Source organism: Mobula hypostoma, chromosome 15, assembly GCF_963921235.1.
Source record: "Mobula hypostoma chromosome 15, sMobHyp1.1, whole genome shotgun sequence".
In the NCBI taxonomy this organism is placed as follows: Eukaryota; Metazoa; Chordata; class Chondrichthyes; order Myliobatiformes; family Myliobatidae; genus Mobula; species Mobula hypostoma.
The window spans coordinates 68,494,779-68,520,800 of record NC_086111.1 but is presented as its reverse complement, the minus strand read 5'-3'; the positions used below and the strand labels follow the sequence as shown (position 1 = coordinate 68,520,800).

Genomic DNA, 26,022 nt, shown 5'->3' with positions numbered 1-26,022 from the left:
ATGCTGCCTGACCTGCTGAGTTCCTCCAGCATTTAATGTGTTATTCTGGATTTCCAGAATCTTTTGTGTTTAGATAAGTACAGATGGGGGCAAGAGGGATATGGATAGGGTAAATACAAGCAGGCTTTTTCCACTGAGGTTGGGTGAGACTCGAACTAGAGGTCATGGGTTAATGGTGAGAGGTGAAATGTGTAAGGAGACCATGAAAGGGAATTTCTTCACAGAGGTTGGTGAGAGTGTGGAATGAGCTGCCAGTGGAAATGGAGGATGCAGGTTTGATTTCAACATTTAAGAGAAATTTGGATAGGCACATGGAAGAGAAGACCGTGGTCCAGGTTCAGGTCGATGGGAGTATGCAGAGTAATAGTTTGGCATGGACTAGGTGGGCCGAAGGGCCTGTTCCCGTGCTATGGTGCTGTGAAAATGAGAGTCCAAGAGAGGCAGCTTAAGGAAACTTTGGAACAGAGAGAAAGGGCACGAGAATATTCAAAATGAGGATAGAGGGAAATCCAGACCATACAACCTGTGGCTTTATCACCAGACCACGATTAAATAGCTTCACATCTGTTAAAGCAAATCTTTCACTGCTGAATTAATCCACTTGACTCATGAATTCTCAACTTAATCACCAAACAATTTGAAATCATACCAAGATTATCTTTCATTATTTAACAATCACAGGTGATATTGGCTCCTTAAGCCATCAACATGGTAACATCACTGAATGACAGGCCTGAATTATGCTGGGGAGTTAACAGGACAGGATGAGGTTTTACACATGGAGAACATGTAACAAAAGACACACAGCTATCAAACAAGCGTTGAGAACACAGAACACGAATCCAGATGGGTCTTGTTGGATTGAAAGAAGCGGAAATAAGTGGCCTCTGCCGAGCCACTTATTGTAAACAACTTTATGTCATCAAAACAGTAAAACAAAATGTATGACTGTAATTATCTGCAGAAGGGTCTACATGAAATTAGCAGTCTAATACATAGTTCACATATCAACACAAATTGATTATCAAACCCATCAATAGTCACCCTGTTGGCTAGAGAGGAGAATCTGTTCAGCGCCAGTGTGCAAGGGACAACTTCAGCCAATTGGAGCAGATTTTACTGTTGCCGCTCTTGTAACCATCAGCAGTACAATGAAGGTGCTGCTGATTGCTGGCTAGACTGCACTGGGATATACTGTCGGTTTTCTTTGAGTGTATAAATGTGACATTCCCTTGATATGAACCAGGCTTACTCAGCAAGCTGGCCCTCCACAGGAGCCGGGAGTCTGTGGCCTTTCAGGTGACGAGGATACTAAGTGAAGAAGTTTTTGATATTTCATCTCTCTGAATTTATATCAAAACAATGCACATTTTCACATCAGCTTCATTAGTAACGAAGAAGTGAGTGGTGCTCATGTTGATAACACCATCACCTGCACAAACAGTGCTGGGGAAATAACACTGGCTTTAAGTGCATCATTCCCAACAGTACCTGCCCAAAGTCCCAACTAGAAATAGTTGCAATCGGGTTAAAACTTGCACAAAACATTCATGCCCATTTTAAACAATAAAAAATTGGTGCAAGTGTGTCCAATTTTGAGGTAGGCGTCAGTATAAATCTATCCCTGGTCTGGAGAAAGGAATTGCATTGAATTGCTTTGGAGTCCAATGATACCCAGCTGCAGGACGAAATGTTGCCGGAGAGACAGTGTAGCTGTTGGTGTGAAAGTTAACTTCTGTTTTAACAAGGGTAATGAGAGGGGCTGACTTAAATGTTCTCATCTTTGCTAAAACATTGACTAAGGAATCTCAAGATGAACCAGTGCTGTGAATAAAACATATGCAGCGCACAATTTCAGCCCCACAAGTTCATAAATAATGTGACTTTCCCACTCACTATGAGAGTTACTTACTGGTTTTCCTTCTAATCCTGGAGGTCCCTGTTCCCCTGGGTTCCCCTGCAAGGCAAGATGGGGGCAGTGAGAATCAGTCAGCTGGCCAAGTTTCCCAGCCCTTCCCTTCGCAAGTCCGGTCAGGAGTCAGCACTACAGCTGCTGCAATACCATATAAGAAAACAAAGGAAGCAAGTCTAATGTTCACTAGTATACACAAAATGCCGGAGGAATTCAGCGCATCAGGCAGCATCTGGTGGTGGTTGTCTCTCGGGGTCCGAGGAAGACTAAACATTGTGCAGTTGTCTGTAGATACGGAGGTGGCCTCGGAGGCCGCAGACCGAAGCACACATGCGGTTGCAGGTTGGACGTGGAGTGGCGGTTGTTAGAACAGGTGCATACACAGCTTTGTGGCGTCGGTCTCGTGCTGCTGCAAGGCGCTGATTTCGGTCATCCTCAAAGTCAGATGCAGCTTTTCTGGTCAGGGTGCGCCACGCAGCCCTGTCGGCTGCGGAAACCTCAAGCTGTCGAGGCCGGAGGTCTGCCCATTTGATGTACGATTTCAGATTGTCTTTGAAACTTTTTTTTGGGGCAGCCCCGATTACGACTGCCATGCTCAAGCTCACCGTAGAGCAGCTGCCTGGGGATTCTTGTTTCACCCATGCGGATTACATGGCCAGTCCAGTGTAGCTGGGCCTGGAGGATCCTTGCCTCAATGCTTGTGCTGTTGGCTCTGTCAAGGACTTCCTGGTTGGTGATTCAGTCCTGCCATTGAATCCTCATGATCGACCGCAGAGAGTGCATGTGAAACTGCTCCAGCTGTTTGATGTGCCTGCGGTACAGGGTCCAGGTTTCGCAGCCGGACAGGAGAGAGGTGAGGACCACAGCCTTGTACACCTTGAGCTTGGGTGAAAGCTGAATGCTCTTGTGCTCCAGAACTTTGACACGGAGTTTCCCAAGTGCCTGGCTGGCTTTCTGGATCCTTGCTATGATCCCTTTGTCAAGTTCTCTTTGACAAAGAGATCATGGCAGCATCTATGGAGGGGAATAAACAGTCGGCAGTCCTTCCCCTCACCTATCACCAGTCAGCTTTTACTCTTCACCTACCCCACCATCTTATTCTGGCTCCTGTTCCCTTCCTTTTCAGTTCTGATGAAGACCTGAAATGTCGACTGTTTATTCCCCTTCAGAGATGCTGCCTGACTTGCTGAGTTTCTCCTGTACTTTGTGTGTGTTGCTCAAGACTTCCAGCACCTGCAGGTTCTCTTGCATCAAACATACATTAAGATTGTGGTCAATCTGAACTTCATTTTCCCAGCATGTATCTATTGATTCTTTAATTTTGGGTGGTTAAGCAAGTTAAGTTGTATTGGCCTTCATTAGTCATGGGATTGAGTTAAAGAACCGTTAGGGCAGGGGTTTCCAGCCTGGGGTCCATAGACCCCTTGCTTAATGGTATTGGTCCATGGCATAAAAAAGGTTGGGAACCACTGGGTTAGGCAATGTTGCAGCTCCATAAGACTCTTGGAACACTGTGTTCAATTCTGATCATCTTATTATAGGAAGGGAATGCGGAAGATTTAGAGTGGAGAGTGTGTGGAGGAGACTTACCAGGATGCTGCTTGGATTGGAGAAGAAGTTTTATGAGGATAGGTTGAGGAAGCTCGGGGTTTTCTCTTTGGACTGAAGGAGGACGAATGGTGAATTGATAGAGGTGTAGAAGATGATAAGAGACATGGATGGAGCGGACAGCCAGCTACTTTTTTCCCCAGGGTGGACATGGCCAATTCAAGAGGGCACAATTTTAGGGTGATTTGTTCAACAGGACCGTGGGACCGTGTACTTCACCTTTCCCCTATTGGAAACTAATTCATTTTTTGCTCTTTCTCTGTTCTGCCAAAGGCTCCCAGAGTTGAACCATTATTTTTTTTCTCCTTTTTCTCAGATGCTACCTGAGTCACTGAGCGTTTCCAACATTTCCTGTACAAACCACACCTTAGTCAAGTGGCACGGTAGTCTGACAGATAACGGCAGTCAATTGTCAGGCTCTCAGCATTGTTTGAATTACAATAGATGAGGCAGGGAAAGATTGCAATACAAAAATCACTGCATGCACAGTCAATCACATTGTAATGAAACTGCCATTACTGAATAGAAATCACACTTGCTGGAAATGAAAGTGTAGACACAAGTGACTCTGCAAATGCTTGAGCAGCACCTCACACACAGAAAGTGCTGGAGGAACTCAGCAGGTCAGGCAGCGTCTGTGGATGAGAAGTAAGCAGCCAGCATTTAGGGCTGACTCGGCCGTAATCGTCAGCTGCTGATCTTCTTCCATAGATTCTGCCTGAGAGGCTGAGTTCCGCCAGCATTTTGCATGGAAATGAAACACATTCTCTCATTATAATGATCAGAGGAATAATGGTATCGCGGTAATAACTTCATGATTTATTCTTGCTTACGTCAGTGAATACTCACTGGAATGCCGTCCCTGCCTTTCACACCCATTTCACCCCTTTCGCCTCTGTCTCCTTTGGCTCCAGCGTCACCCTACAATTAAAAGCACAATTTTATTGACACAGTTGCAACAGTGATTTTTTGATTACAACGCCTCCACTCATTAGCCAAGAACATTCAAAAATCTTCTGTACAGTGTGCATTACCAATCATTTCTGAAACCATCCCGAGGAGGTTCCTAGCGGAGCCAGTATTTATCGTCTGTCTTTATTTCCCTTGAACTTCTTGGTTTGATGGGATATTCCACAGGCAACTTACAAGTCAACTGAGCTAACTTTTCCTCGTTACACTGGTTCAAAAGATCTGTTTTTTTCCCCACAATATTTGGTAGTCAGAACAATGGCAAAATTTTTTCCCCCAGATATACTCAAAGATGGTCATGGTAGAAATGATAGGGGCTCTGGAAGACCGGATTGAGAAGGCATTCAATTGTAAGGATGTTGCCTGGATTGGGGAGCATGCCTTATGAGAATAGGTTGAGTGTACTCAGCCCTTTTTCCTTGGTGTAACGGAGGATGAGAGGTGACCTGATAGCAGTGTATAAGATGATGTGAGGCATTGATCATGTGGATAGTCAGAGGCTTTTTCCCAGAGCTGAAATGGCTAACACAAGAGGGCACAGTTTTAAGGTGCTTGGAAGTAGGTACAGAGGAGATATCAGGGGTAAGTTTTTTTTTTACGCTGAGTGGTGAGTGCGTGGAATGGGCTGCCAGCTACAGTGCTGGAGGAGAATACGATAAGGCCTTTTAAGAGACTCTTGGACAGGTACATGGAGCTCAGAAAAATAGAGGGCTATGGGTAAGCCTAGGTAATTTCTAAGGTAAGGACATGTTCGGCACAGCTTTGTGGGTGGAAGGGCCTGTATTTTGCTATAGGTTTTCTATGTTGCTATATAAGAAAGCTGAATACCAGGATCTAGTAGAGCAGTCTCAGAGACAGGGGTTGAGGGCACAAATCCAGTCAATAGAGATGGGGTGTAGAGGTTTTCCTGGCTGCTTGCAGTGCAGAACCTAGTCTCTCCTTGGCATTTCAGGGGGCTGCAAAGAAAAGAGGCTTCAGGACCATCACAGACGCTGTTGAGCAAGTCTCCAGATGGCTATGGATGAAGAGGAATGACCCATGGACCAATGCTGTTTGGACACTAGCCAGGGCCTGATCAACCCTGGCTGGGTCATCTGGGTGACAGTGTCTGATGTTGAAAGACCCAAAACATGTGATGACCCCAGGTTACATCACTGATGAGGTGTCCCAGCACAACCTAGGGTGCATCTCATCATCCATTAATCACATTGAAATCCTCATCTACTGTCATGAGATTTTATACTAGACCAGAGAGGAATAGGGACCTGAGAGGTAACTTCTTTCAGAGGTTGCTGAGTAGATGGAATAAACTGCTGGGAGAAGTGGTAGATGTGGGTACAATTACAGCATTTAAAAGGTGTTAGTGTGGATAAGAAAACTTGAGACTGAAATCTGGCAAATTGGTCTTGCTCTGTTAGGAAAGTTGGTCATTATAGACAAGCAGGTCCAATGCTTACCATAAGACTATAAGACAAAAAGGAGCAGAATTAGGCCATTTTGGCCCATCAGGTCTGCTCCACCATTTCATCATAGCCGATCCATTTTCCCTCTTGGCTCCAGTCTCCTGCCTTCTCCCTATATCCCTTCATGCCCTGACTAATCAAGAATCTATCAACCTCTGCCTTAAATATACCCAATGACTTGTCCTCCATAGTCACACATGGCAACGAATTCCTCAATTCACCACTCTCTGGCTAAAGAAATTCCTCCTCATCACCATGCTAAGTGGAATTTTCCCCACCATCCTCTCTATTGAGGCCTTTCGACACTTGATAGGTTTCAGTGAACCCCCCCCCCCCCGGTTCTTCTGAATTCCAGTGAGTAGACGCCAAGAGCCATCAGATGCTCCTTATATAATAAGCCTTTCGATTCTGGAATCATTTTCGTGAACCTCCTTTGAATCCACTCCAAAGTCACACATCCTTTCTTAGATAGGGGGCCCAAAACTGCTCGTAATACACCAAGTGAGCATTTGTCAGTTTGAACACATTATTTCATGGTCTTTGTGTAACAGTAGTAGACCATAAGGAACTTACTACACTCAGACCTTATCTCCTTTGGGTCCAATTGGTCCTGTTGGTCCTTGTTCGCCCTGTAAAAGAGAAACTAAGTTAATAGTGGCCTCCATTACAAAGTCAATTTATGGAAGGAACATTTCAGTGAACGAACTCTTTGGGAACATGATGGGAATAGTGATGAACCCAACTTTCCAATCAAGGGGCTGGGGTTTTGGAAAAGCTATAATCTCTCTGTGTCTCTGTCCTGATTGCTATTCGCCCACTGGTTCTAGAAGTGCGTGGCTGTTGAATAAGAGACTGGATTGGATACGTCTATGTGGACTTCTGTTATTTTATAGAAGGCACAGAGATGCCAATGGATATTGGCCACTTGGGTGAGGTTAAATGCCCCACACCACAAGCTGACTTCTTCAGCAGAGGAAGTGAGAGTAAAGGCTTTGAAGAGAATACTTTGGAGCTACACTCCCCTTGTTTGTAACTCTCCCACTAGTGAAAACATCTTAACATCTGCTCTGTGAAGCCTCCCTTGAATCCTGGAGGCACAAGTAAGACCACGGATGCTGGAATCTGGAGCAAAAAGCAAACAGCTGGAGGGACTCAGCAGATCAGACAGCATTTACGCATGTAGAGGGATAGTTGGTGTTTCGGGGTGTGACTTTGCATCGGGACAAAAAGGGGGAGCTACAAAATAAAGGAACAGTCAAGTAAAACTGAGCTGGGTAGTAACTTATTCCCTCAAAGGGTAAGGAACCTTTGGGATTCTGTCTCCTGAGAGTTGTTGACACTGGATCATTAGATATATGTAAGGTGGAGATAATTGCATATTTCAAAGATCAAGTATCATTTCATTGGCTTACAAGATGATGTCTGATCTCTTAGGAGCTCATATGTTTGAATAAGGTCTCCCTTGTAACTTCTAAAGTCTGTATGCTGAGCCCAACCTGTCTAGCTTCTCTTAACGACCAATGTGAAGTCAACCATGTCTTTGTAATCCAAATGCTAGTTTGGAAGCAGAAAGAGCCTTTTGCAGTGTGTACCTCACATTCTCTCTCCAAGAGGACCACAACCTGGTCATTGGGTTTGGAGGCTTACATGACTTAATGACCGACAGAGCTATGCTGGCTGGAGTCAGGGCTTTATGCTTTGGCTCTTGGTAGCATAACCCATGCCAAACAGGTCAAAGGGTAGAGGCCAGACTAAGAGTGATCCACCGGTCCTCCAGGTTGAGGGGTTCGGCTTAGGGCTAAAAACTCTGTCTGGTGAAAAAAAAATTGTTATGGAAACAGCAACAAAGAACCCTTCTACTTTTGAGTGTGATGGTATTCCTGAATTTCCATTCAAGATTTGCATGACTGACACTAGTGAAAACCGCGAGGAAGCTACTGACATGATGAAGGAAGCCCTGAACACCGCCAGAGATGGAGGACCTTCATTGCTGCCCTAAACACCTGTGGCGTAATGGGCAGTAAGTACCTCACATTCTCATTACTGCTCTTCTCTTAGTTTTGCAAATTTTTGAAGAGTATGCATTTCTAATTAATATTTCTTAAATAAATATTTTAGCTCCTTTTGCTTAAACCTGATTTCCTCCGCCTCGAGATCTTGGGAGCCATTTTACATTGAATTTGCTTTACATAAACTGGCCTTTGTTTGTCTGAAAACTGAACAACAAGGCTCTTGCATTGAGCCAATCAAGGGCCAGAATTCAAAGGTGTCAGAGTTGCCTTGCAAACATAGCCATAACCAACCTTTCACATGTTTTTTGTATGTCGTCAGGAAAGTGAAGCCAACAGCATAAAGATATCTTTAGACCAGATTATTTCTGGGAAAATTAACTTATCCAACATGCCAAAGGTGGGCTCTGAACTTCCCAACCCTGACACTTGCTTTACCAATACTGACCTTTGCTCCCTGAGGCCCTGGAAGCCCTCTTTCTCCAGGAAGTCCGGCAGTTGGTTCTGGCCTGACACCCTGAGTATAGGATGACAGAAAATGGTTAAACAATCCATAAATAATCTATCATTTTTCCTTACTGAAAAGATATCTGTTTGAGATCCAACTAGTATTGACTCCTTGTGGCCCAATAGACCAGCTCTGTCCAAGACAATTGATACCAATTACATCCATCACATTTATTCTCTTTCCTTCCCATCAGAGAACTTCTTTTTCTCTGTTCCAAACTCTGCAAAGACTGCAACGTGATCACCAATGCCTCTTCTTCCTCAGAATTATGAAGAAATTTGGCATGTCTCTGTCAACCCTTACCATTTTGCATTGGTGCACTATAGAGCTCATCCTATAACAGCTTGGTACAGCAACTGCTCTACACGTGATTGCAAGAAACTGCAGAGCTGTGGATGTAGCTCAGTGGCTCTGAAGTCAGCCTTCCCTCGATGGACTTCGTCTATACTTCTCGCTGCCTCAGTATAGCAGCCGACATAATCAAAAACACTACCCATCCAGGACATTTTCTCTTCTCCCCTCTCCTAGTGGGCAGAAGATACAAAAGCCTGAAAGCACGCACCACCAGGGTCAAAGCAGTGACTCAAAACAGTCTTGTCATGAAAGCTTCTACCCTTCCATGACAAGAGTGTTAAGTGGATCTTTACTATGATAAGATGGCCTCTTGACCTCACACTCTTGCTCGTTATGATCTGGCACTTTATTGTTTACCTGCACTGCACTTTCTCTGTGGCTGTAACACTTTATCCTGCATTGTTATTGGTTTACCTTGTTCTTCCTCAATACGTAATGATTTGATCTGTGTGAACGGCACGCAATACAAGTCTTTCACTGTACCTCAGTACGTGTGACAATAATAAACCAATTTCCAATCCCAATGATCTGCTCCAATATCAGAGAGATATCACAGGACTGATGGTGCGAAAGAGCATCCTCTCTTCCTTTCTGTTGTCAAAATGCTGTGTGGTCTGCAGAAAGGAATCCATTTTCACCTTTCCTCACCAGCAGAAAGTAGAACATTACAGCACAGTACAAGCATTTCAGCCTTGATGTCGTGTTGACCTTTTAACCTGCTCTCGAGATCAACCTAACCCTTCCCTCCCTCATCGCCCTCCATTTTTCTAACACTCTACATGCCTACCTAAGAGTCTCTTACATGTGCCGACTGTTTCTGCCCCTACCACAACTCTGGCAGGGTGTTCCATACATGCACCACTCTGTGTAAAAAAAACTATCTGTGATATCTCCTCTATACGTTCCTCTGATCATTTTATAATTATTTCCCCTTGTATCAGCCATTTCCACCCTAGGAAGAAGTTTCTGGCGGTCCACATGATCTATGCCTCTTATCTGATACACCTCTATCAAGTCATCCCTCATGCTCCTTCACTCTAAAGAGAAAAGCTCTTGCTCCCTCAACCTGATCTCATAAGACATGCTCTCCAATCCACACAGCATCCTGGTAAATCTCCTTGCACTCTCTCTAAAGCTTCCATATCCTTCCTATAAATGAGGTGACTGGAGATGCAACATTACCTACAAGAGAAAGTCTGCAGATGCTGGAAATCCAGAGCAACATGCACAAAATGCTGGAGGAACTCAGCAGGCCAAGCAGCATCTATGGAAAAGAGTACAGTCGACATTTCGGGCTGAGACCTTTCAGCAGTCCGAAACATCGACAGTACTCTTTTCCATAGATGCTGCTTCGCCTGCTGAGTTCGTGCAACATTACCTCATGGTTCTTGAACTTAAACCCCCAACTAATGTGGGCCAACACACCATATGCCTTCTTGACAACCCTATCAACTTGTATGGCAACTTTGAGGGACCTATGGATGTGTATGGACCACTAGCAGAAAATATTTCCCAATTGTGTTGTGTAAATATACAGAGCCTTTTCAGAGGGTGATGTTCAAACACTGTCACTCTAACCGCAACAAAGATCAGTGGAAGTCATTAATGTTAAGGTCCTAATTGACTAACAAGTAATAGCGTGAAGAGAAATATTTCATTTAGTTAGATAAATTAAATGGTTACGATAATTACCATGGGCCCGGGAAGACCTCTTTCACCTGGAAGACCATCTCGCCCCTGGAATGGGAGTAGAAATCATTAATAATGAGAAGAAAACATACGCTGAAACAAGCTTGTCCTCACGCAAGCTGATCTAAATACAGTTTCAGCTAGACTCTAAGTTTGAAGTCAACATGGATAATGATTCGGAGGGACTTCAAGGAGGTTACTGACACTACAACCTACTTTGCTCAATCACACAGAGTCAAAGATACTTCAGTTGGGTGAAGAAAGGTCCCCGTGTGCTGGTCAAGTTGAGAAAATTCAGCACCAGATAAGACCATAAGATGTAGGCCATTTGGCCCATCAATGTGAAGCTCTCTTGAATTCTATTTCTGGATATCTTCCCTTTTCCACTGCTGTCTCCATCGCCAAAATCCTTACCTCCTTCACCTTATATTTTCGGTTAGCTAACACCTCTTGCTCCCAGTTTCTGGTCCCACCTCTCCTGTGTAAAATAACTGGGCATATTTCAATATGTGTGGGCATGTGGCCAAGTGGTTAAGGCATTGGACTAGTTACCTGAAGGTCGTGAGTTCGAGCCCCAGCCGAGGGAACGTGTTGTGTCCTTGAGCAAGGCACCTAATCACACATTGCTCTGCGACGACACTGGTGCCAAGCTGTATGGGTCCTAATGCCCTTCCCTTGGACAGCATTGGTGTCATGGAGAGGGGAGACCTGCAGCATGGGTAACTGCTGGTCTTCCATACAACCTTGCCCAGGCCTGCGCCCTGGAGAGTGAAGACTTTCCAGGCGCAGATCCATGGTCTCCCAAGACTAACGGATGCCTTTAATTTCAATATGTGACAGAGAACATATAACTGTGGCAAGGTCTGACATCCTCCAACTCACTCTAAATACTGGGGAACACTAACATTCCTGCGGAACTTCAGTACTTACTGGCTCTCCTCGGTCACCTTTATCCCCTTTGTTCCCCTGTAACCAAGAGAAAAATAGATTACTTTTAGACAAGATATTACTACCAAGCAGCTAGCATAACATTTTACAGTGCCAGTGATTCCCAGTACAATTCCCACCGCTGTCTGTAAGGAATCTGTACGTTCACCTGTGACAGCATGCTCAGGTCTTGTCCAATGTCCCAAAGATGTATTGGTTAAGGTAGTGCATTGTGGGCATACTATGTTGGCACTGTATGGTAAACCATGTAGATAGGTTGTAACTGAGTTACCTGTCTGGACATGACTGGACATGCCCAGCTGCTGACTGCTCCTGTGGCTCCTCCCACAGAGCCCTGAATAGAGGTGATTGTGTCACTGCTCCTCCCTCAGCCCAGGACAAACATACAGCATGGACGTGGATCCATTTTACTGTTAATAAGAGCCCTTCAGTATTTACTCTACTTCCAGTCTTTTGGAGTAATTGATAGTGCATCACACTGGAAGCACGTTAACACTTTCAGGCTGCATCTGGAACGTCTACATTGCTTTCCTTGGTGATTCAGGAAGAGCAGACCCACAGAGAAGGGAGAGAACGGGCCGAGGGAAAGCATCTTTGGCTTCCTCACTAACCTTCTCTCCTGGCGATGCAGGCTCCCCTTTCTCTCCAGCCCGACCTGGCAATCCTGGGATTCCGGGCTTTCCGGGTTCTCCGGACAGACCCGGAGGGCCCTCTGGCCCTCGCTCAAACACTGCGCGGCCAGGAGGACCCTCAGGTCCGGGAGAACCTTGGCTTCCTTTGCTTCCTTTTTCTCCTGGAAACCCAGTCATTCCCTGCAAAAGGAAAGTGAAAGGATTAGAACCTTTTGATCAATTACTATATGGCATCAGTTTTCCCTCTGATTAACATATGTCTTGCTTAGAGGAAGTCTAATATTTGTCAATTTAAGATCAACACACAAAATGCTAAAGGAGCTGTTGGCTCAGGCACCATCTATGGAGGGAATTGGACAGTTAGGTCATGACCTTTCATCTGGACTGACTCTCCCTCCATTGGTCAATTTCATGCTATATTGCTTTTGAAAGGAAAAGAAAGGAACTCCAGTTCAAACTCTCGTTCACATTATTCAGCTTACTTAGAACAAAATGACTCTGGTCCTTGTTGGAGTTTGTCTTATCATATCCATAAGCAGGAAGGGTCGGGTGAAGCTTTCCTTCCCTCTGGCATCGAGTGTGGGTGATTTGAACTACCTCACTGCTCTCCACCATGTCAGACCAAGGACGAACTGGAAATGGCAAGGAATGAGGTGAGATGCTGGCAGTTTGTGTGATGGAATTACACTGGGTGCTCACGATGATGGCTTCTCAGGAAGACCAGGTCCCACCAATGGCCATTCCAGGGCACATCCTAGAACTCACACACCAAAAAAATCTGCAGATGCTGGAAATCCAAAGCAACATACACAAAATTCTGGAGTAACTCAGCAAGCCAGGCAGCACCTATGGAAAGATTGAATTGTTAGGACTTTAATTCTTAAACGTAGAAGACTGAGGGGAGATTTGATAGAGATATACAAAATTATGAGGGGTATAGATCGGGTAAATGCAAGCAGGCTTTTTCCACAGGTTGGGTGGGACTACAACCATGAGTCATGGGTTAAAGGTGAAAGGTGAAAAGTTTAAGTGGTACATGAAGGGAAACTTCTTCACTCAGAGGGTGGTGAGAGTGTGGAATGAGCTGCCAGCACAAGTGGTGCATGCAAGCTCAATTTAAGAAAAGTTTGGATAGGCACATGGATGGTAAAGGATATGGAGAGCTATGATTCCAGTGTTGGTCGATGGGAGTTGGCAGTTTAAACAGTTGGCACAGACTAGATGGGCTGAAGGGCCTGTTTCTGTGCTGTATTTTTCCATGACTCTGCTGAGAATGAGTAGGATGAGGGTCTGAGTGCATGCTATTCAAAGACTTGCCTTGGATTCAGGGAGATGAGTGGCCTCTTTCACTGCCTAATGATTCTAAAATTCTCCTAAAATTTCATTCAATTCACCTCAGTGAAACTCATGGACAATTGCCAAATGTTTCCAAATGGAGAGTGCCATTTGGCCTCTTGATGTCTGCACTAGCTCTCTACCACTACTCTATTGCATGTACAGCAGCAGATGAAGTTCTATTTGTGCAGCTGGTATTCCTGAAATAGATATTACTGCAGATGGACACTTGTGGATGGCATGGTGGCACAATGGCTAGCATATCGTACAGGTGATCTGGGTTCAATTCCTGCCACTACCAGTAAGGAGTTTTGTACGTTCTCTCTGTGACCGTGCGAGTTTCCTCCAGGTGCTCTGGTTTTTTTCGCCCATAGTCCAAAGACGTACCAGTTGGTTGGGGAATTGGCCATTGTAAATTGTAAATTAGGCGAGGGTTAACTCGGGAGTTGCTGGGTTGCATGGCTCGAAGGGCTGGAAGAGGCTATTTCATGTTGTATCTCCATAAAATAATAATAAATAAAATTGGTAGGCACAGCATTGTGGACTGAAGGGCTTGTAATGTGCTATAAATTTCTATGTTCTATGTACCACACCCCAGCAATGTATGCAGTGGTCCATATTAAATGTGGCTATATTAGGTGCTGGAGAACACCACTGAAAGCATTCACAAAGTATAAAGCAAATATTCAGCATAACTGTAATATTAATTGTGGGCATTGGTGGCAAGGTTAACATTTCTTTCCCAACTTTAATTGTTTCTTCACCATTAATAAAGTCATTCACAACTGAAGAAATGCCATTATCGGTAAATGCACTTTTGCAATAAAAATAATTTATCTTTAATGGGAAAGTAAAGTTCCTCCCAACACCTTGCATTGGGCAGTAACCTTGCCATTTCTTTAGTATTTGTCTGTTTTACGAGGTCGAGTTGCTAGCTCGACGCTCAACCCAGCATGGGTGGAAAGCGTACAAGGAGCTGGCCAGATTCGAACCCGGGACTCTTGTTCTGAAGTCCGGGCGTGGACAACACTGCACCACCAGCACAACCCCTCTTTAATGGGGAAGGAACACAAATAAATTGGATAAACACGGAACCATAACTACAATGCAGCCCAAGTTTGGTGTAAGGACCGATACATTCTGAAGCTTAAGCTTCTTGTTTGTGGACCACCAGTCTGATAAAGCGGCACATTACCTCACTTCCTTTCTGGCCTCTTTCTCCCTTGTCTCCTTTCTCCCCCCTCGGACTCCTTTCCTCCGTCGGCCTGTGGCGCTCATCTACCTGGCTCTCCAGCACTTCCTTCAGGAGTGAAATCTGACGAATTGTAAAGAAATCCAAAAGTTATCGAAGTATCAGTGGTTCTACAAACATTTCCTTCAGCATTTACACACTGTAGAATGTCAATTATCCAGTATACTGATTGCCCATCAGAAACCTCACAAACAGGAGTCATCAATAATATAAAAACACAAGTTATAGGGCAGAATTAAGCCATTTGGTCCATCAAGTCTCCTTCATTTTTAAATCATTGCTGATTTTTTCAAACCCCATTTTCCTACCTTCTCCCCATACCCTTAAATCCTCTTACCAATCAAGAACCTATCAATCTCTGCCTTTAAAATACCAATTAACTTGTCTTCCACAACCCTCTGTTGCAACTAATTGCATAGATGCACCACCCTCTAGTTCAAGAAATTTCTCCTCATCCCAGTTCTAAACGGATGTCCCGCTCATCTGAAGCTGACTCCTCAGATCACATACTCTCCTGCTAATGGATCACCTTTCTCGGCCTTTTGGTATCCAGTAAGTTTCAGTGAGATTCCCCCACCTCCCTCACTATGGAGTTCAGGTGCAGAGCCATCAAAGATTCTTCATATGTTAACCCTTTCATCCCTGGGATCATTCTTGAAAACCTCTATTGGATCTCCTCCAGGGCCAGCACATCCCTCCTTAGCTACAGAGCCCAAATTTGCTTACTAGTTTTGAGTCTCATGGTCCTGGGTGTGGACACTATGCAGCCTCCTCCAGTCCATGTGCAGGGAGGATAGGATCCTTCATGATGTTACTAGCCTTTTTCCGGCACCTTTCTGTATACAGTATGTCCTTGATGGTGGGTGGGTTTATGCATATATGATGTACTATATATGTATGTAAGGGTTAAATGCAGGGACAAAGTGTCATATATCCAAGTTTGTTGATGAGACAAAGGTAGATTCCAGCGTTAGTTGTGAAGAGAATGCTGGGATGCTTCGGGCTAGCATCTGGGACACTGTATACATGCCAGGCCTCCCGTACAAAGAAGGTTATACTTCAAAGTTCGAAGTAAAGTACATATATGTCACCATATACAACCCTGAGATTCATTTTCTTCTGGGCGTACTCAATAAATCTATAGAATAATAATCATAACACAATTGATGAAAGACCATCCAACTTCTTCCTGATGGCAGCAGCGAGAAGAGAGCATGACTTGGGTGGTGAGGGTCCTTGATAATGGATGCTGCTTTCCTGCAACAATGTTTCATGTAGATATGCTCAATGGTGGGGAGGGTTTTTACCCGTGATGGACTGGGCTGTATCTGTTACATTTTGTAGGATTTTCAGTTCAAGAGCATTGGTGTTTCCATACCAGGCTATGATGCAGCCAGTCAATACACGCTACATTACACATCTATAGAAAATTGTCAAAGTTTTAGATGTCAGGAAGAAGGTACAAGACCCTCAGGACCCACACCACCAGGTACAGGAACAGTTATTACCCCTAAACCATCAGGTTCCAGAACCAGAGGGATAACTTCAGTCAACTTCACTTGACTCATCATTGAAATGGCTCCACAACCAATGGATTCACTGTTGAGGGCTCTTCATCTCATGTTCTTGATATTTATTGCTTTTTTTTGTACTTGCACGTTGTTGTCTTCTGTACTCTGTTTGAACGCCAAGGTAAGAGTGGTCTTTCACTGATTCTGTTATGCTAATTATTCTATAGACTTACTGAGAATGCCCACAAGAAAATAAATCTCAGGGTTGTATATGGTGACATATATGTACTGTGATAACAAAATTACTTTGAACTTTTTAAAGTATTTTATGTATTTCACTGCATCGCTGCTGCAAAACAACAAATTTCAGGACATACAGTACAAATTTCAGTGATAATAAACCTGATTCTGATAATGAGAAGAACAATTGTTAAACACAGGACAGACGCATCCTCTCCTCTTCAAGTTATCAGTTTATTTCATTGTAAGTTACCTTAATGCCAACTTTTGACAGAGCTTCTTCAATATTCTGCAAAGACAAAAGAAGCACATTACACCTCTGGAAACAAGACTGCTGCAGCATAAACGTGACCATCAGCGGCGATTACCTCACTGAGGGAGGGTACAGATGGGTGGGGCTGTGTCAGATTTTATAGCTCTTTCCTAAAACGTTTGTCCCCTTGTCTGTCTTGTGTTTCTCTGCCAAGATTTGCTGGTGCCGGAACACGTGACAATACCTGTGGGCTGCCCTTTGTACATTCTTAGCTTGTGTTGGTTGTTAACACAAAAATGACACTTCACTGTATGCTTCACTGTACCTCTGATAAATAAGGAAATCTGAACCTTGTCAAGGCAAAATGACAGCATAGGAAGTAATCTCACAAAGAAATAAACAGCCATTGTATTCAAGGATTATGCTGCTTTTCAAAAGCCTCTCTCTCTCTCTCTCTCTCTCTCTCATTAATTGGTCACGTGGATGTAATTGGGGTACGCGGGCTCGTTGGGCTGGAACAGCCTGAAACCCTGCTGTATGTCTAAATGAAACAAATAAAGTATTAAAATAAAATTCCGTACACTTTGATCCGAGTCCTTCTAAGATGCGGAGAACTTATGGTTGGAGAGAAGAAATCACTAATGGTAGGAGGGTTTGGGAATTATGGGTAGAGTTCAAAAATTAGATCTAGGCCTTTCATTGTTGAAATTAGGAGACCCTTCCACAGTTCTAGAACTTTCCTTCACAAGTATCAAATGATGTAGTCAACTGTTAATTTTCAATCTGAGAGTGACATACCTTTAGGAATCAAAGTTACAAGGGGCATGTAGGCTGATGGATTTAGGGCACAGTTGGCCACTAGTTTACTGAACATCTACACAGGCTCATGCCAAGAAGGGCCTTGGCAATGTCCAGCCCATCAGGTGCGCAAACTGTGCCCATTGTGTTCCTAAAGCCAAGGCCATAAAGATGCTTGCCATGCAGAACACCGAGGAGGCTGCTGCCGTCCGAGAAATGTCGGAGGCCAGTGTCTTCGATGCATTTCTACTGCCCCAGCTGCACGTGAAATTGCGTTACTGTGTCAGCTGCGCCACCCACAGCAAGGTGGTGAGAAGTCATTAACGAGCGGCCAGGAAGGTCTGAACCCCACCCCCACTTTCCAGGCCAGGAGGGCCTCGTGGTCTCCTCCCAAGCCTGTGTAAACAGTAGGTTTTACCATTTGGCAGGAATGTTGGACTCTGAAAAAGGGGGGGAGGGGTTGAATGGTTTCCTTCATCTCCTGTGCTCCTGTGGGTATAGTGGCTTAGAAACATCAAACAAAGGTTGAACCAAACTGTAGACATTCTGTACTCACACTGGATGCCCCAGGGGTGCCAGGTTTTCCATCAAAGCCAGGTTCACCCTGTCACAAATCAAGATAAGCAGCAATGTATCATCAAATTCAGGCCTTCAAAATGTAAAATTTTGCCAGAATTTCAGCCAGAGGACTGAAAATGCAAGCAGCTCAGCAAACCCACAGCTCATGGCAGACCCCCACACAAAACTATTAACCAGAGATAACTGAGTTACACAGATGAATGATCTCGGCTCAAGAATAAACATGGGTGGAAATGACTCCAGCTCCTCATCAAAAAGAAACACGCTGAGAAGTTTGTGAGTTAATACCACTATTTTGAGTCCCAGTTTGACTTTTGAGAGTTGGACAGAGTAGGATCATCCCCTCCATGAACTGGCCTTTCAGATATTCGGCTGCTCATGATGAGGTGTTCGACAAGACGATCCCACATCTAAGTCCGTCACTCTCCGCAAAGTGCTCCTTTGGAATGTTGACTGGGAAAGTAGCTTCCATTCTCTGGTTCATAACATTCACCACACAAGGCGGGATTTAGACTTCGCATTCCCATTCTGACTTGTCAGTCCATGGACTCCTCTACTATAACAATGACGCCAACTGAGGTTGGAGCAGTATCACCCATAATCCATCTGGGTAGCTCCAGCCTGATGGCATGAACATCGATTTCTGTAACGTCTGGTAATTTTCCCATCCCCCTTCTCCTTTTTTCCATTCCCCACTCTGGCTCCCCCTCACTCCTTCTCTTCTCTTTAACAGCCCATCACCTCTCTCTCTCTCTCGTTCAAGTTCAAGTCTATTTCCATTCAACCACACACAAGTACACAGCCAAACGAAACAACCTTCCTCAGGGACCAAGGTGAAGCACGCAGCACATAGATCACACACAGCACATAAAATAATATCAACAGATAATTATAAAAAATAGTCAATAGATATACAAGTTGACATATAAATACATATATTACATAAACTTTAATATTCACATGTATAATGCTACTGGCACTGCCATAAAGAATGTGTGGTTGCAAAGTGTTAAGAAGTCTCACAGCCTGCAGGAGAAGCTGTTACCCAGATTAACAGTCCCTGTTCTTATACAGTGGAACATTCTGCCTGACGCTAGGGGGTCAAAGAGATTGTGGGACAGATGGGAGCGGTCCTTGACAATGTTGAGGGCTCTGTGAATACAATACTTTTGGAATATGTCCTGGATTGGGGGAGGGGGGTGTGGAAAGCAACAACCAGAGCTCTTCTTCCTTCCCTTTCTTCCTTGGTCCACAGCCCTCTCCTGCCAAACTCCTCCCTCAGCACTTTGCCTCTTCCACCTATCAGCTCCCTGCTTCTTTCCTCACCCCTCCTCCCCCACCCACCCACCTTCCCCCTCACCCGGTTTCACCGATCACCTGCCAGCTTATACCACTCCCTTTTCCCGGCCTTCTGATTTTGGCTTCTTTTCCCATCCAGATGAAGGGTTTCAGACTGAAATGTCAACTGTTTATTCACCTCCATAGGTGTACCCTGACTCATTTCATTTGGCGGGATACATGTGTACAGTTGAATGACGGTAACCTTGAACTTGTGTGGGAAGACCATTAATAGTATCCAGTGGTGGGGCTAGGTAATACCCCCCTGCCCAGTCATCCAGCTTTACTTACTGCCGGAGGGATAATGGTGCACTGACTGCAGAAGGGTTTGTAAATCACCCACCCAGAAGGGAAAGCAAGATCTCAGTTCAGATTCAAGAATCAAGATTTTTCACTGTCATTCTTCAGTACACAAGTCATGGGGAACACAACAGCAAAGAAACAATCCCTTCGGCTCATCTGGACTTGGCCAGAGCGGTATTCTGCCAAGTCCCATCGACCTGCACCCGGACCATGGCCCTCACTATCCTTCCTGTCCATGTACCTATTAGAGTTTCTCTTAAATGTTGTAATTGAACCCCCATCTCCTACTTGTGCTGGCAGCTCATTCCACACTCTCACCATCTTCGGAATGAAGTAGTTTCCCCTCAGGTTCCCCTTAAACATTTCACCTTTCACCCTTAACCCATGACCTCTCACTCTCATCTCATCCAAACACAGTGGAAAAAACCTGCTTGCATTTACCCTATCTACACCCCTCAATTTCATATACCTCTATCAAATCTCCCTTCACTCCCCTATGCTGTATGGAATAAAGTTCCTACAACAGAGTGTAAAGGAGAACAAAGTGATTGTTACTCCAGATCTGATGCAGCTTAATAAACATAATAAGGAGAAAGAACAGAATGAAAATAGTAAATATAAATATAAAAGCAATTCTATAAACACCATGTAGAAGCAGCTGTTCTATACATAGACTGATCGTATGCACATAAATTGACACTAGCTTTAGTATCTTACGTGAAAGAAGAGTTCTGCTGACAGTGTGGCACTCCCTCAGTAAGGCACTGGAAGTAGCTCATGCCTGTGGAGTGGATTTTGATCCAGATGAGAGGACACTGCCACACCGGTTATGGAGTCACTAAATCAGCCAACACTCTGAGGAGATTACCACTGACTAGGCTTTGTGATTAAGTTAGGCTGGCACTGGAACCATGACGGCAGTTGCGGGCTGGCCCCAGCCCGATCCTCAGAATGTGCTGGTCATTGACGCAAATGACACATTTCACTGTATGTTCTGATGTTAATGTGGCAAACAAAACTAATCTTAATTCTTTTAGTCTTTGACTGTACAGATGCTGATGGATATATAGTGTTCTTCCAGTACTTAATATATTAACCATTACAAAGCTTGAGGTACTTACTTTCTGACCTTTGAAGCCTGTGTCTCCTTTCTCTCCCTGAAAACACAAGAGCACAAGACAGATACTTGAGTCGCGCAAAGAACATTGACAGTCAGAGGAGTTTCTGCCAGCCTTCCAACATGGCAATGTATCACATAAGCTATTACCACCATCCAGGCCATGTCCTCTTCTTGCTAATGCCATTAGGCAGGAGGTCCCACACCACAAGGTGAGGAACAGTTTTAACCCTAAAACCTACAGCCAGTCCATCACAGGTAAAGCCCTCCCCATCACTGAGCACAATTACATGAAGCATTGCTGCAGGAAAGCAGCATCCATCATCAGAGCTGCCCACCACTCTTCCTGCTGTTGCATCAGGAAGAAGGTACAGGAGCTTCAGAACTCACACCACCAGATTCAGGAACAGTTACTACCCCTCAACCATCAGAATCTTGAACCAAAGGGGATAAATACAATCACTCAGCTTCACTTGCCCTGTCATTGAAATGTTCCCACTACCTATGGACTCACTTGCAAGGATTCTTCATCTATGTTCTTGATATTTATTGCTTATTTTTTAAAATTATTTTCTTTCTGTATTTGCAGAATTTATTCTCGTTTGCACATTATTTGTTTGTCCATCTTATTTTTGAATTGTTTTTCATTGATTCTATGGAGTTGCTTTATTCTTATAGTGAATGCCCTCAAGAAAATGACTCTCAGGGTTGTATATGGTAACATATATGTACATTGATAATAAATTTACATCCAACTATTTTTGAACTGTCAAGCTCCTGAACCCGCATGGATAACTTCAATTACATTATCTGAACTGATTCTATGATCTGCAGACTCTCTTTCAAGGACTGTTTACAACTTATGTTGAATATTGTGGACATGCTAAGTTGGCACAGGAATCTGTGGCAAAACTTGCAGGCTGCTCCCAACACTTCCTGAAGTGCGTTGGTTGTTAACACAAACAATGCATTTTACTGCATGTTTCGATGTACAATATGATAAATAAATCTGTCTGAATCTGTTCTCACTATCATTTTACTTTGTACAATGTCTTCTTTTGCACTTTAGTTATTTGTCAGACTTTGTTTATGCATAGTGTTTTGTAGAATTCTACTGTATTTTGTTTTTCCTGTGCACGTCTGTAAGAAAATAAATCTCAAGGTAGTATATAGTAACATATATACTCAGTGGCTACTTTACTAGGTACAGGAGTGGAACCCAGTGTGGTCTTTTGCTGCTGTGGCCTATCTGCTTCATGGTTCAACATGTTGTGCATTCAGAGACGCTCTCCTGCACGCCACTGTTGTAACATGTGGTTATTTGAGTTACTTTGCTTCCTGTCAGCTTGAACCAGGCTGGCTATTCTCCTGTGATCACTCTCATTAACAAGGTGTTTTTCACCCTCAGAACTGCCACTCACTGGATGCTTTTTAATTTTTTTTCACCATTCTCTGTAAACTCAAGAGGTTGTTGTGTGTGAAAATCACATTAGATCAGCAGTTTCTGAGATACGCCATCTGGCACTAACAATTATTCCACGGTCAAAGTCACTTAGGTCACATTTCTTCCCCATTCTGACGTTTGGTCTGAACAACAAATGAACCTCTTGACCATGTCTGCATGCTTTTATGCATTGAGTTGCTGCCACATGGTGGCTGATTAGATATTTGCAGTAATGAGCAGGTGTACAGGTGTACCTAATAAAGTGGCCATCAAGTACATGCACTTAGATGACAAATATAATTTGAAACTAGTAAGTAATTTTCTGTTTGCCTGACAGCCTGCAGGGTTCACACCTGTGTGTATGTCTGCAAATTGCCATGCACAATGCTACCTTAAGGCAGGGGTGTGTGTTACTGCTACCTTAAGAGACCATGTTGTGCTCTACCATGCCTGGAGGGCAGTTAAAGGCTGATTGCATCAATAAGCAGCTGTATTTACAATACTGTGCAAAAGTCTCAGGCACCCCAGCGACAGATAGATATATAGCCCAGTGTGAAAGCTTTAGGCACAGTTAATAGTTTACTCAAGACTTTTAAGTGTGCCTAAAGCTTTCACACTGTATTGTACCTGAAGCCCGAACTCCATGTGAGTGAGTGAGAGACATTAGCACTCAGCTCAAGATCAGTTTGGAAGGATCCTGGATACCACATCACCCAATATCTCGGTAGCCAATTCACAGCATTGAGAGAGCTGTATTGTTACCATGCATCTGTTACACGCTACAAACTGAGTGATCAACATTGGCCAGTCCAAAGGAAGAAGTGAAATGGTTCAGAAATTCTCCTTCCCTTTCTCCTATGGTCCATTTTCCGCTCCTGTGAATATTGACATTTCCTTCCAGTTCAAAAAAACACCCCTCTCCCCCCCACTTCTTCTATTTCCCAGTCTGGCCTCCTACGTCTTCTCACCTGACTATCACCTCCCCCCGGGTCCCCTCCTCCTTCCCTTTCTCCTATGGTCCACTCTCCTGTCCTAGCAGATTCCTTCCTCTCCAGCCCTTTACCTTTCCTGTACACCCGGCTTCAGCTATCATCTTCCAGCTATCCTCCTTCCCCTTCCCCATGTTTTTATTCTGGCATCTTCCCGCTTCCTTTCCAGACCTGAAAAGGGCCTCGGCCTGAAACATCAACTGTTTTCTCATTTCCACTGATACTGCTGGACCTGCTGCGTTCCTTCAGCATTTTGAGTGAGTTGGTTCAGCTGCTGCTGCTAACTGCAGAAAGCCAATGAACATATTCCGACCCACTTTCCAGTGTGGCCTGTTTTAAATACAACAGGTTAGTGCTGCGATGTGGCCTCCTGTATATCGGTGAGACCAACATAGATGTGGAGACCGCTTCACCGAGCGCCAGAAAAACCAGGATCTCCCGGTGGTCACCCATTTCAATTCTACTTCCCATTCCCATTCCAACATGTTAGTCCACGGCCTCCTTTACTGCTAAGATGAGGCCACACTCAGGTTGGAGGAGCAACACCTTATATTCCATTTGTAGGGTTGCCAACTTTCTCACTCCCAAATAAGGGACAAAAGTAGCAGTCAAATACGGGACACTTGTGTTTACCCTGAGAAAGACTACCATGACCATAAAGCCTTGCGTGGGCACGTGTGTGTGTGTGCGTGTACGTGCCGAGTATTTTCTACAAATCGGTTTTGGCTTAATCTTCTCGATTCTGCATTTACTGTATGTTAGTGTTATATTAGGTTTTATGTGTTATTGGTATGATTTGGTAGGTTATTTTTTGGGTCTGGGAACGCTCAAAAATTTTTCCCCTATGAATTAATAGTAATTGCTTCTTCGCTTTACGCCATTTTGGCTTATGGACGGTTTCATAGGAACGCTCTACCTTAGCAGGGGAAATATGGGACAAGGGTGGTCCCGTATGGGACAAACCAGTTTAGCACAATATACGGGATGTCCTGGCTAATATGGGACAGTTGGCAACCCTATCCATTTGGCTAGCCTCCCACCTGATGGCACCAACATCAGATTCTCAGACTTCTGGTGATTGCCCCCTCCTTCACCATTTTCCCATTCCTGTTTCCCTCCCTCACCTTATCTGCCCATCACCTCCACCTCTTATCAGATTCCCCCTTCTCCAGCCCTTTATCTCTTTCACCAACCAACTTCTTCGCTCTTTACTTCCCCCCTCCCCCTTTCATGGTTTCACTGATCACCTACAACCTTCCTCCTCAGCTCTCACCTTCTTGCTCTAACTTCTCATCTTCTTTTCCCAGTCCTGACGAAGGGTCTCAACTTAATGCTACCTTGAACCAATTTACATCCATAATCAATTCATGAAAGCATAAGATTGCCAACAATAATTCCGCAGCTGATATATTGAGCCCTCCCCCCATCATCTAAGAGTAAAGAGAAAATACAGGACTTACGCGTGGGCCTAGAACTCCTGGAATACCCGGGATTCCCTGTGGAAAATAAACAGAGCCATTATTTTTTAAAGGAACCTCACACAATCCTCAACCCACAGTCTAAAGGCCTCTCCGAAGGCCCAGTATTGAAAATATTAATTCCACATCCAATCAATCTAGGCCTTTCAATATGCAGAAGGTTTCAATGAGATGCCCCTGTCATTCTCCTAAACTGCAGTGAGTACAGGCCAGAACGATTAAACACTCCCCATATGTTAAACCCGTCATTCCAGGGACGATTCTCGCGAACCTCCTCTCGACCTTCTCCAATGCCAGCACATCATTTCTTAGATAAGCGGTGGCCCAGAACTGCTCGCTCTACTCTAAGTACGGTCTGACCAAAGCCTTATAGAGCCTCAGCTTTACATCCTTGCTTTTGTATTCTAGTCCTCTCAGAATGAATGCTAACATCACTTTTACCTTCCTCACGACCGACTCAATCTGCAAGTGGCTCCTTAGTCCCTTTGCATCTCTGATCTCTGAATTTTCTCCTGTTTAGAAAATACTCTATGCCTTTAGCCCTTCTACCAAAATGCATAACCATACACTTCCCTACACAATGTTCCACTTGCCACTTCTTTATCCCTTCTCCTAATCTGTCAGTCCTTCTGCAAACTCCCTGCTTCCTCCACACTGCCTGCCCGCTCATCTTTCTTTGTACTGTCTGTAAACCTGGCCACGTGAAATTGGCGTACTTGCTAAATGAACCTTGCAGGTATCGCAGGGCAGCGGGAGTTGATGCTTTTACTTGCTGCAGCCCCTTGGGGAGCAGAGGTTCGCCAGTGACTCCACAATTGCTCCCACCCACTGTTCCATTTGCACCATGACCGACATCTCAGGCAATGCCAATCACACAGCGTTGTGCGCAACTACATCCAGTATACAGTCCCAACGTGGGACAAACAGACAGGCAATGACCCTAGGATGAATTTACACACAGACATGGGACAACACTTGGTGAGAGATTGAGAAGCTAGTACCTTAAGTTAACACACATATTAGCTCATCTCTACCAAAGGAGGTGTGAGGTGCTCCTTCCCTCCACTAGCCTGCGGGTCACCCTTGAGCAACTTTCGCACTTGCTTAGCCCCCGATCAGGGTCACATGGGAGCAGGTGGTGGATGGTCATATGAGCAGCCGGTGCATTTAATGTCCTGGTTATGCGACCACTGACACCAGGCAATCTCTGAAGAGTATTGATAATGGCTGGGGTCATCTTTCTTGTAAAGACACTGCCCAGAAGAAGGCAATGGCAAACTGCTTCTGTAGGAA

General features: G+C 44.4%; 1 protein-coding gene across 1 annotated transcript in view; it reads right to left on the bottom strand.

The window, feature by feature from the left end:
- Window positions 1–26,022, bottom strand: part of col7a1 (collagen, type VII, alpha 1) — a 366,380-nt gene that overhangs the window by 93,178 nt on the left and 247,180 nt on the right. Inside the window, exons 74-85 of the mRNA XM_063068334.1 lie at window positions 24,712–24,747; window positions 20,823–20,858; window positions 18,038–18,085; window positions 16,684–16,719; window positions 14,623–14,742; window positions 12,072–12,272; window positions 11,443–11,478; window positions 10,516–10,560; window positions 8,410–8,478; window positions 6,537–6,581; window positions 4,370–4,441; window positions 1,913–1,957 (exon numbers count right to left, since the gene is read on the bottom strand). Coding sequence (XP_062924404.1) covers window positions 1,913–1,957; window positions 4,370–4,441; window positions 6,537–6,581; window positions 8,410–8,478; window positions 10,516–10,560; window positions 11,443–11,478; window positions 12,072–12,272; window positions 14,623–14,742; window positions 16,684–16,719; window positions 18,038–18,085; window positions 20,823–20,858; window positions 24,712–24,747 — 789 coding nt within the window. The remainder of the gene's footprint in view (window positions 1–1,912; window positions 1,958–4,369; window positions 4,442–6,536; window positions 6,582–8,409; window positions 8,479–10,515; window positions 10,561–11,442; window positions 11,479–12,071; window positions 12,273–14,622; window positions 14,743–16,683; window positions 16,720–18,037; window positions 18,086–20,822; window positions 20,859–24,711; window positions 24,748–26,022) is intronic.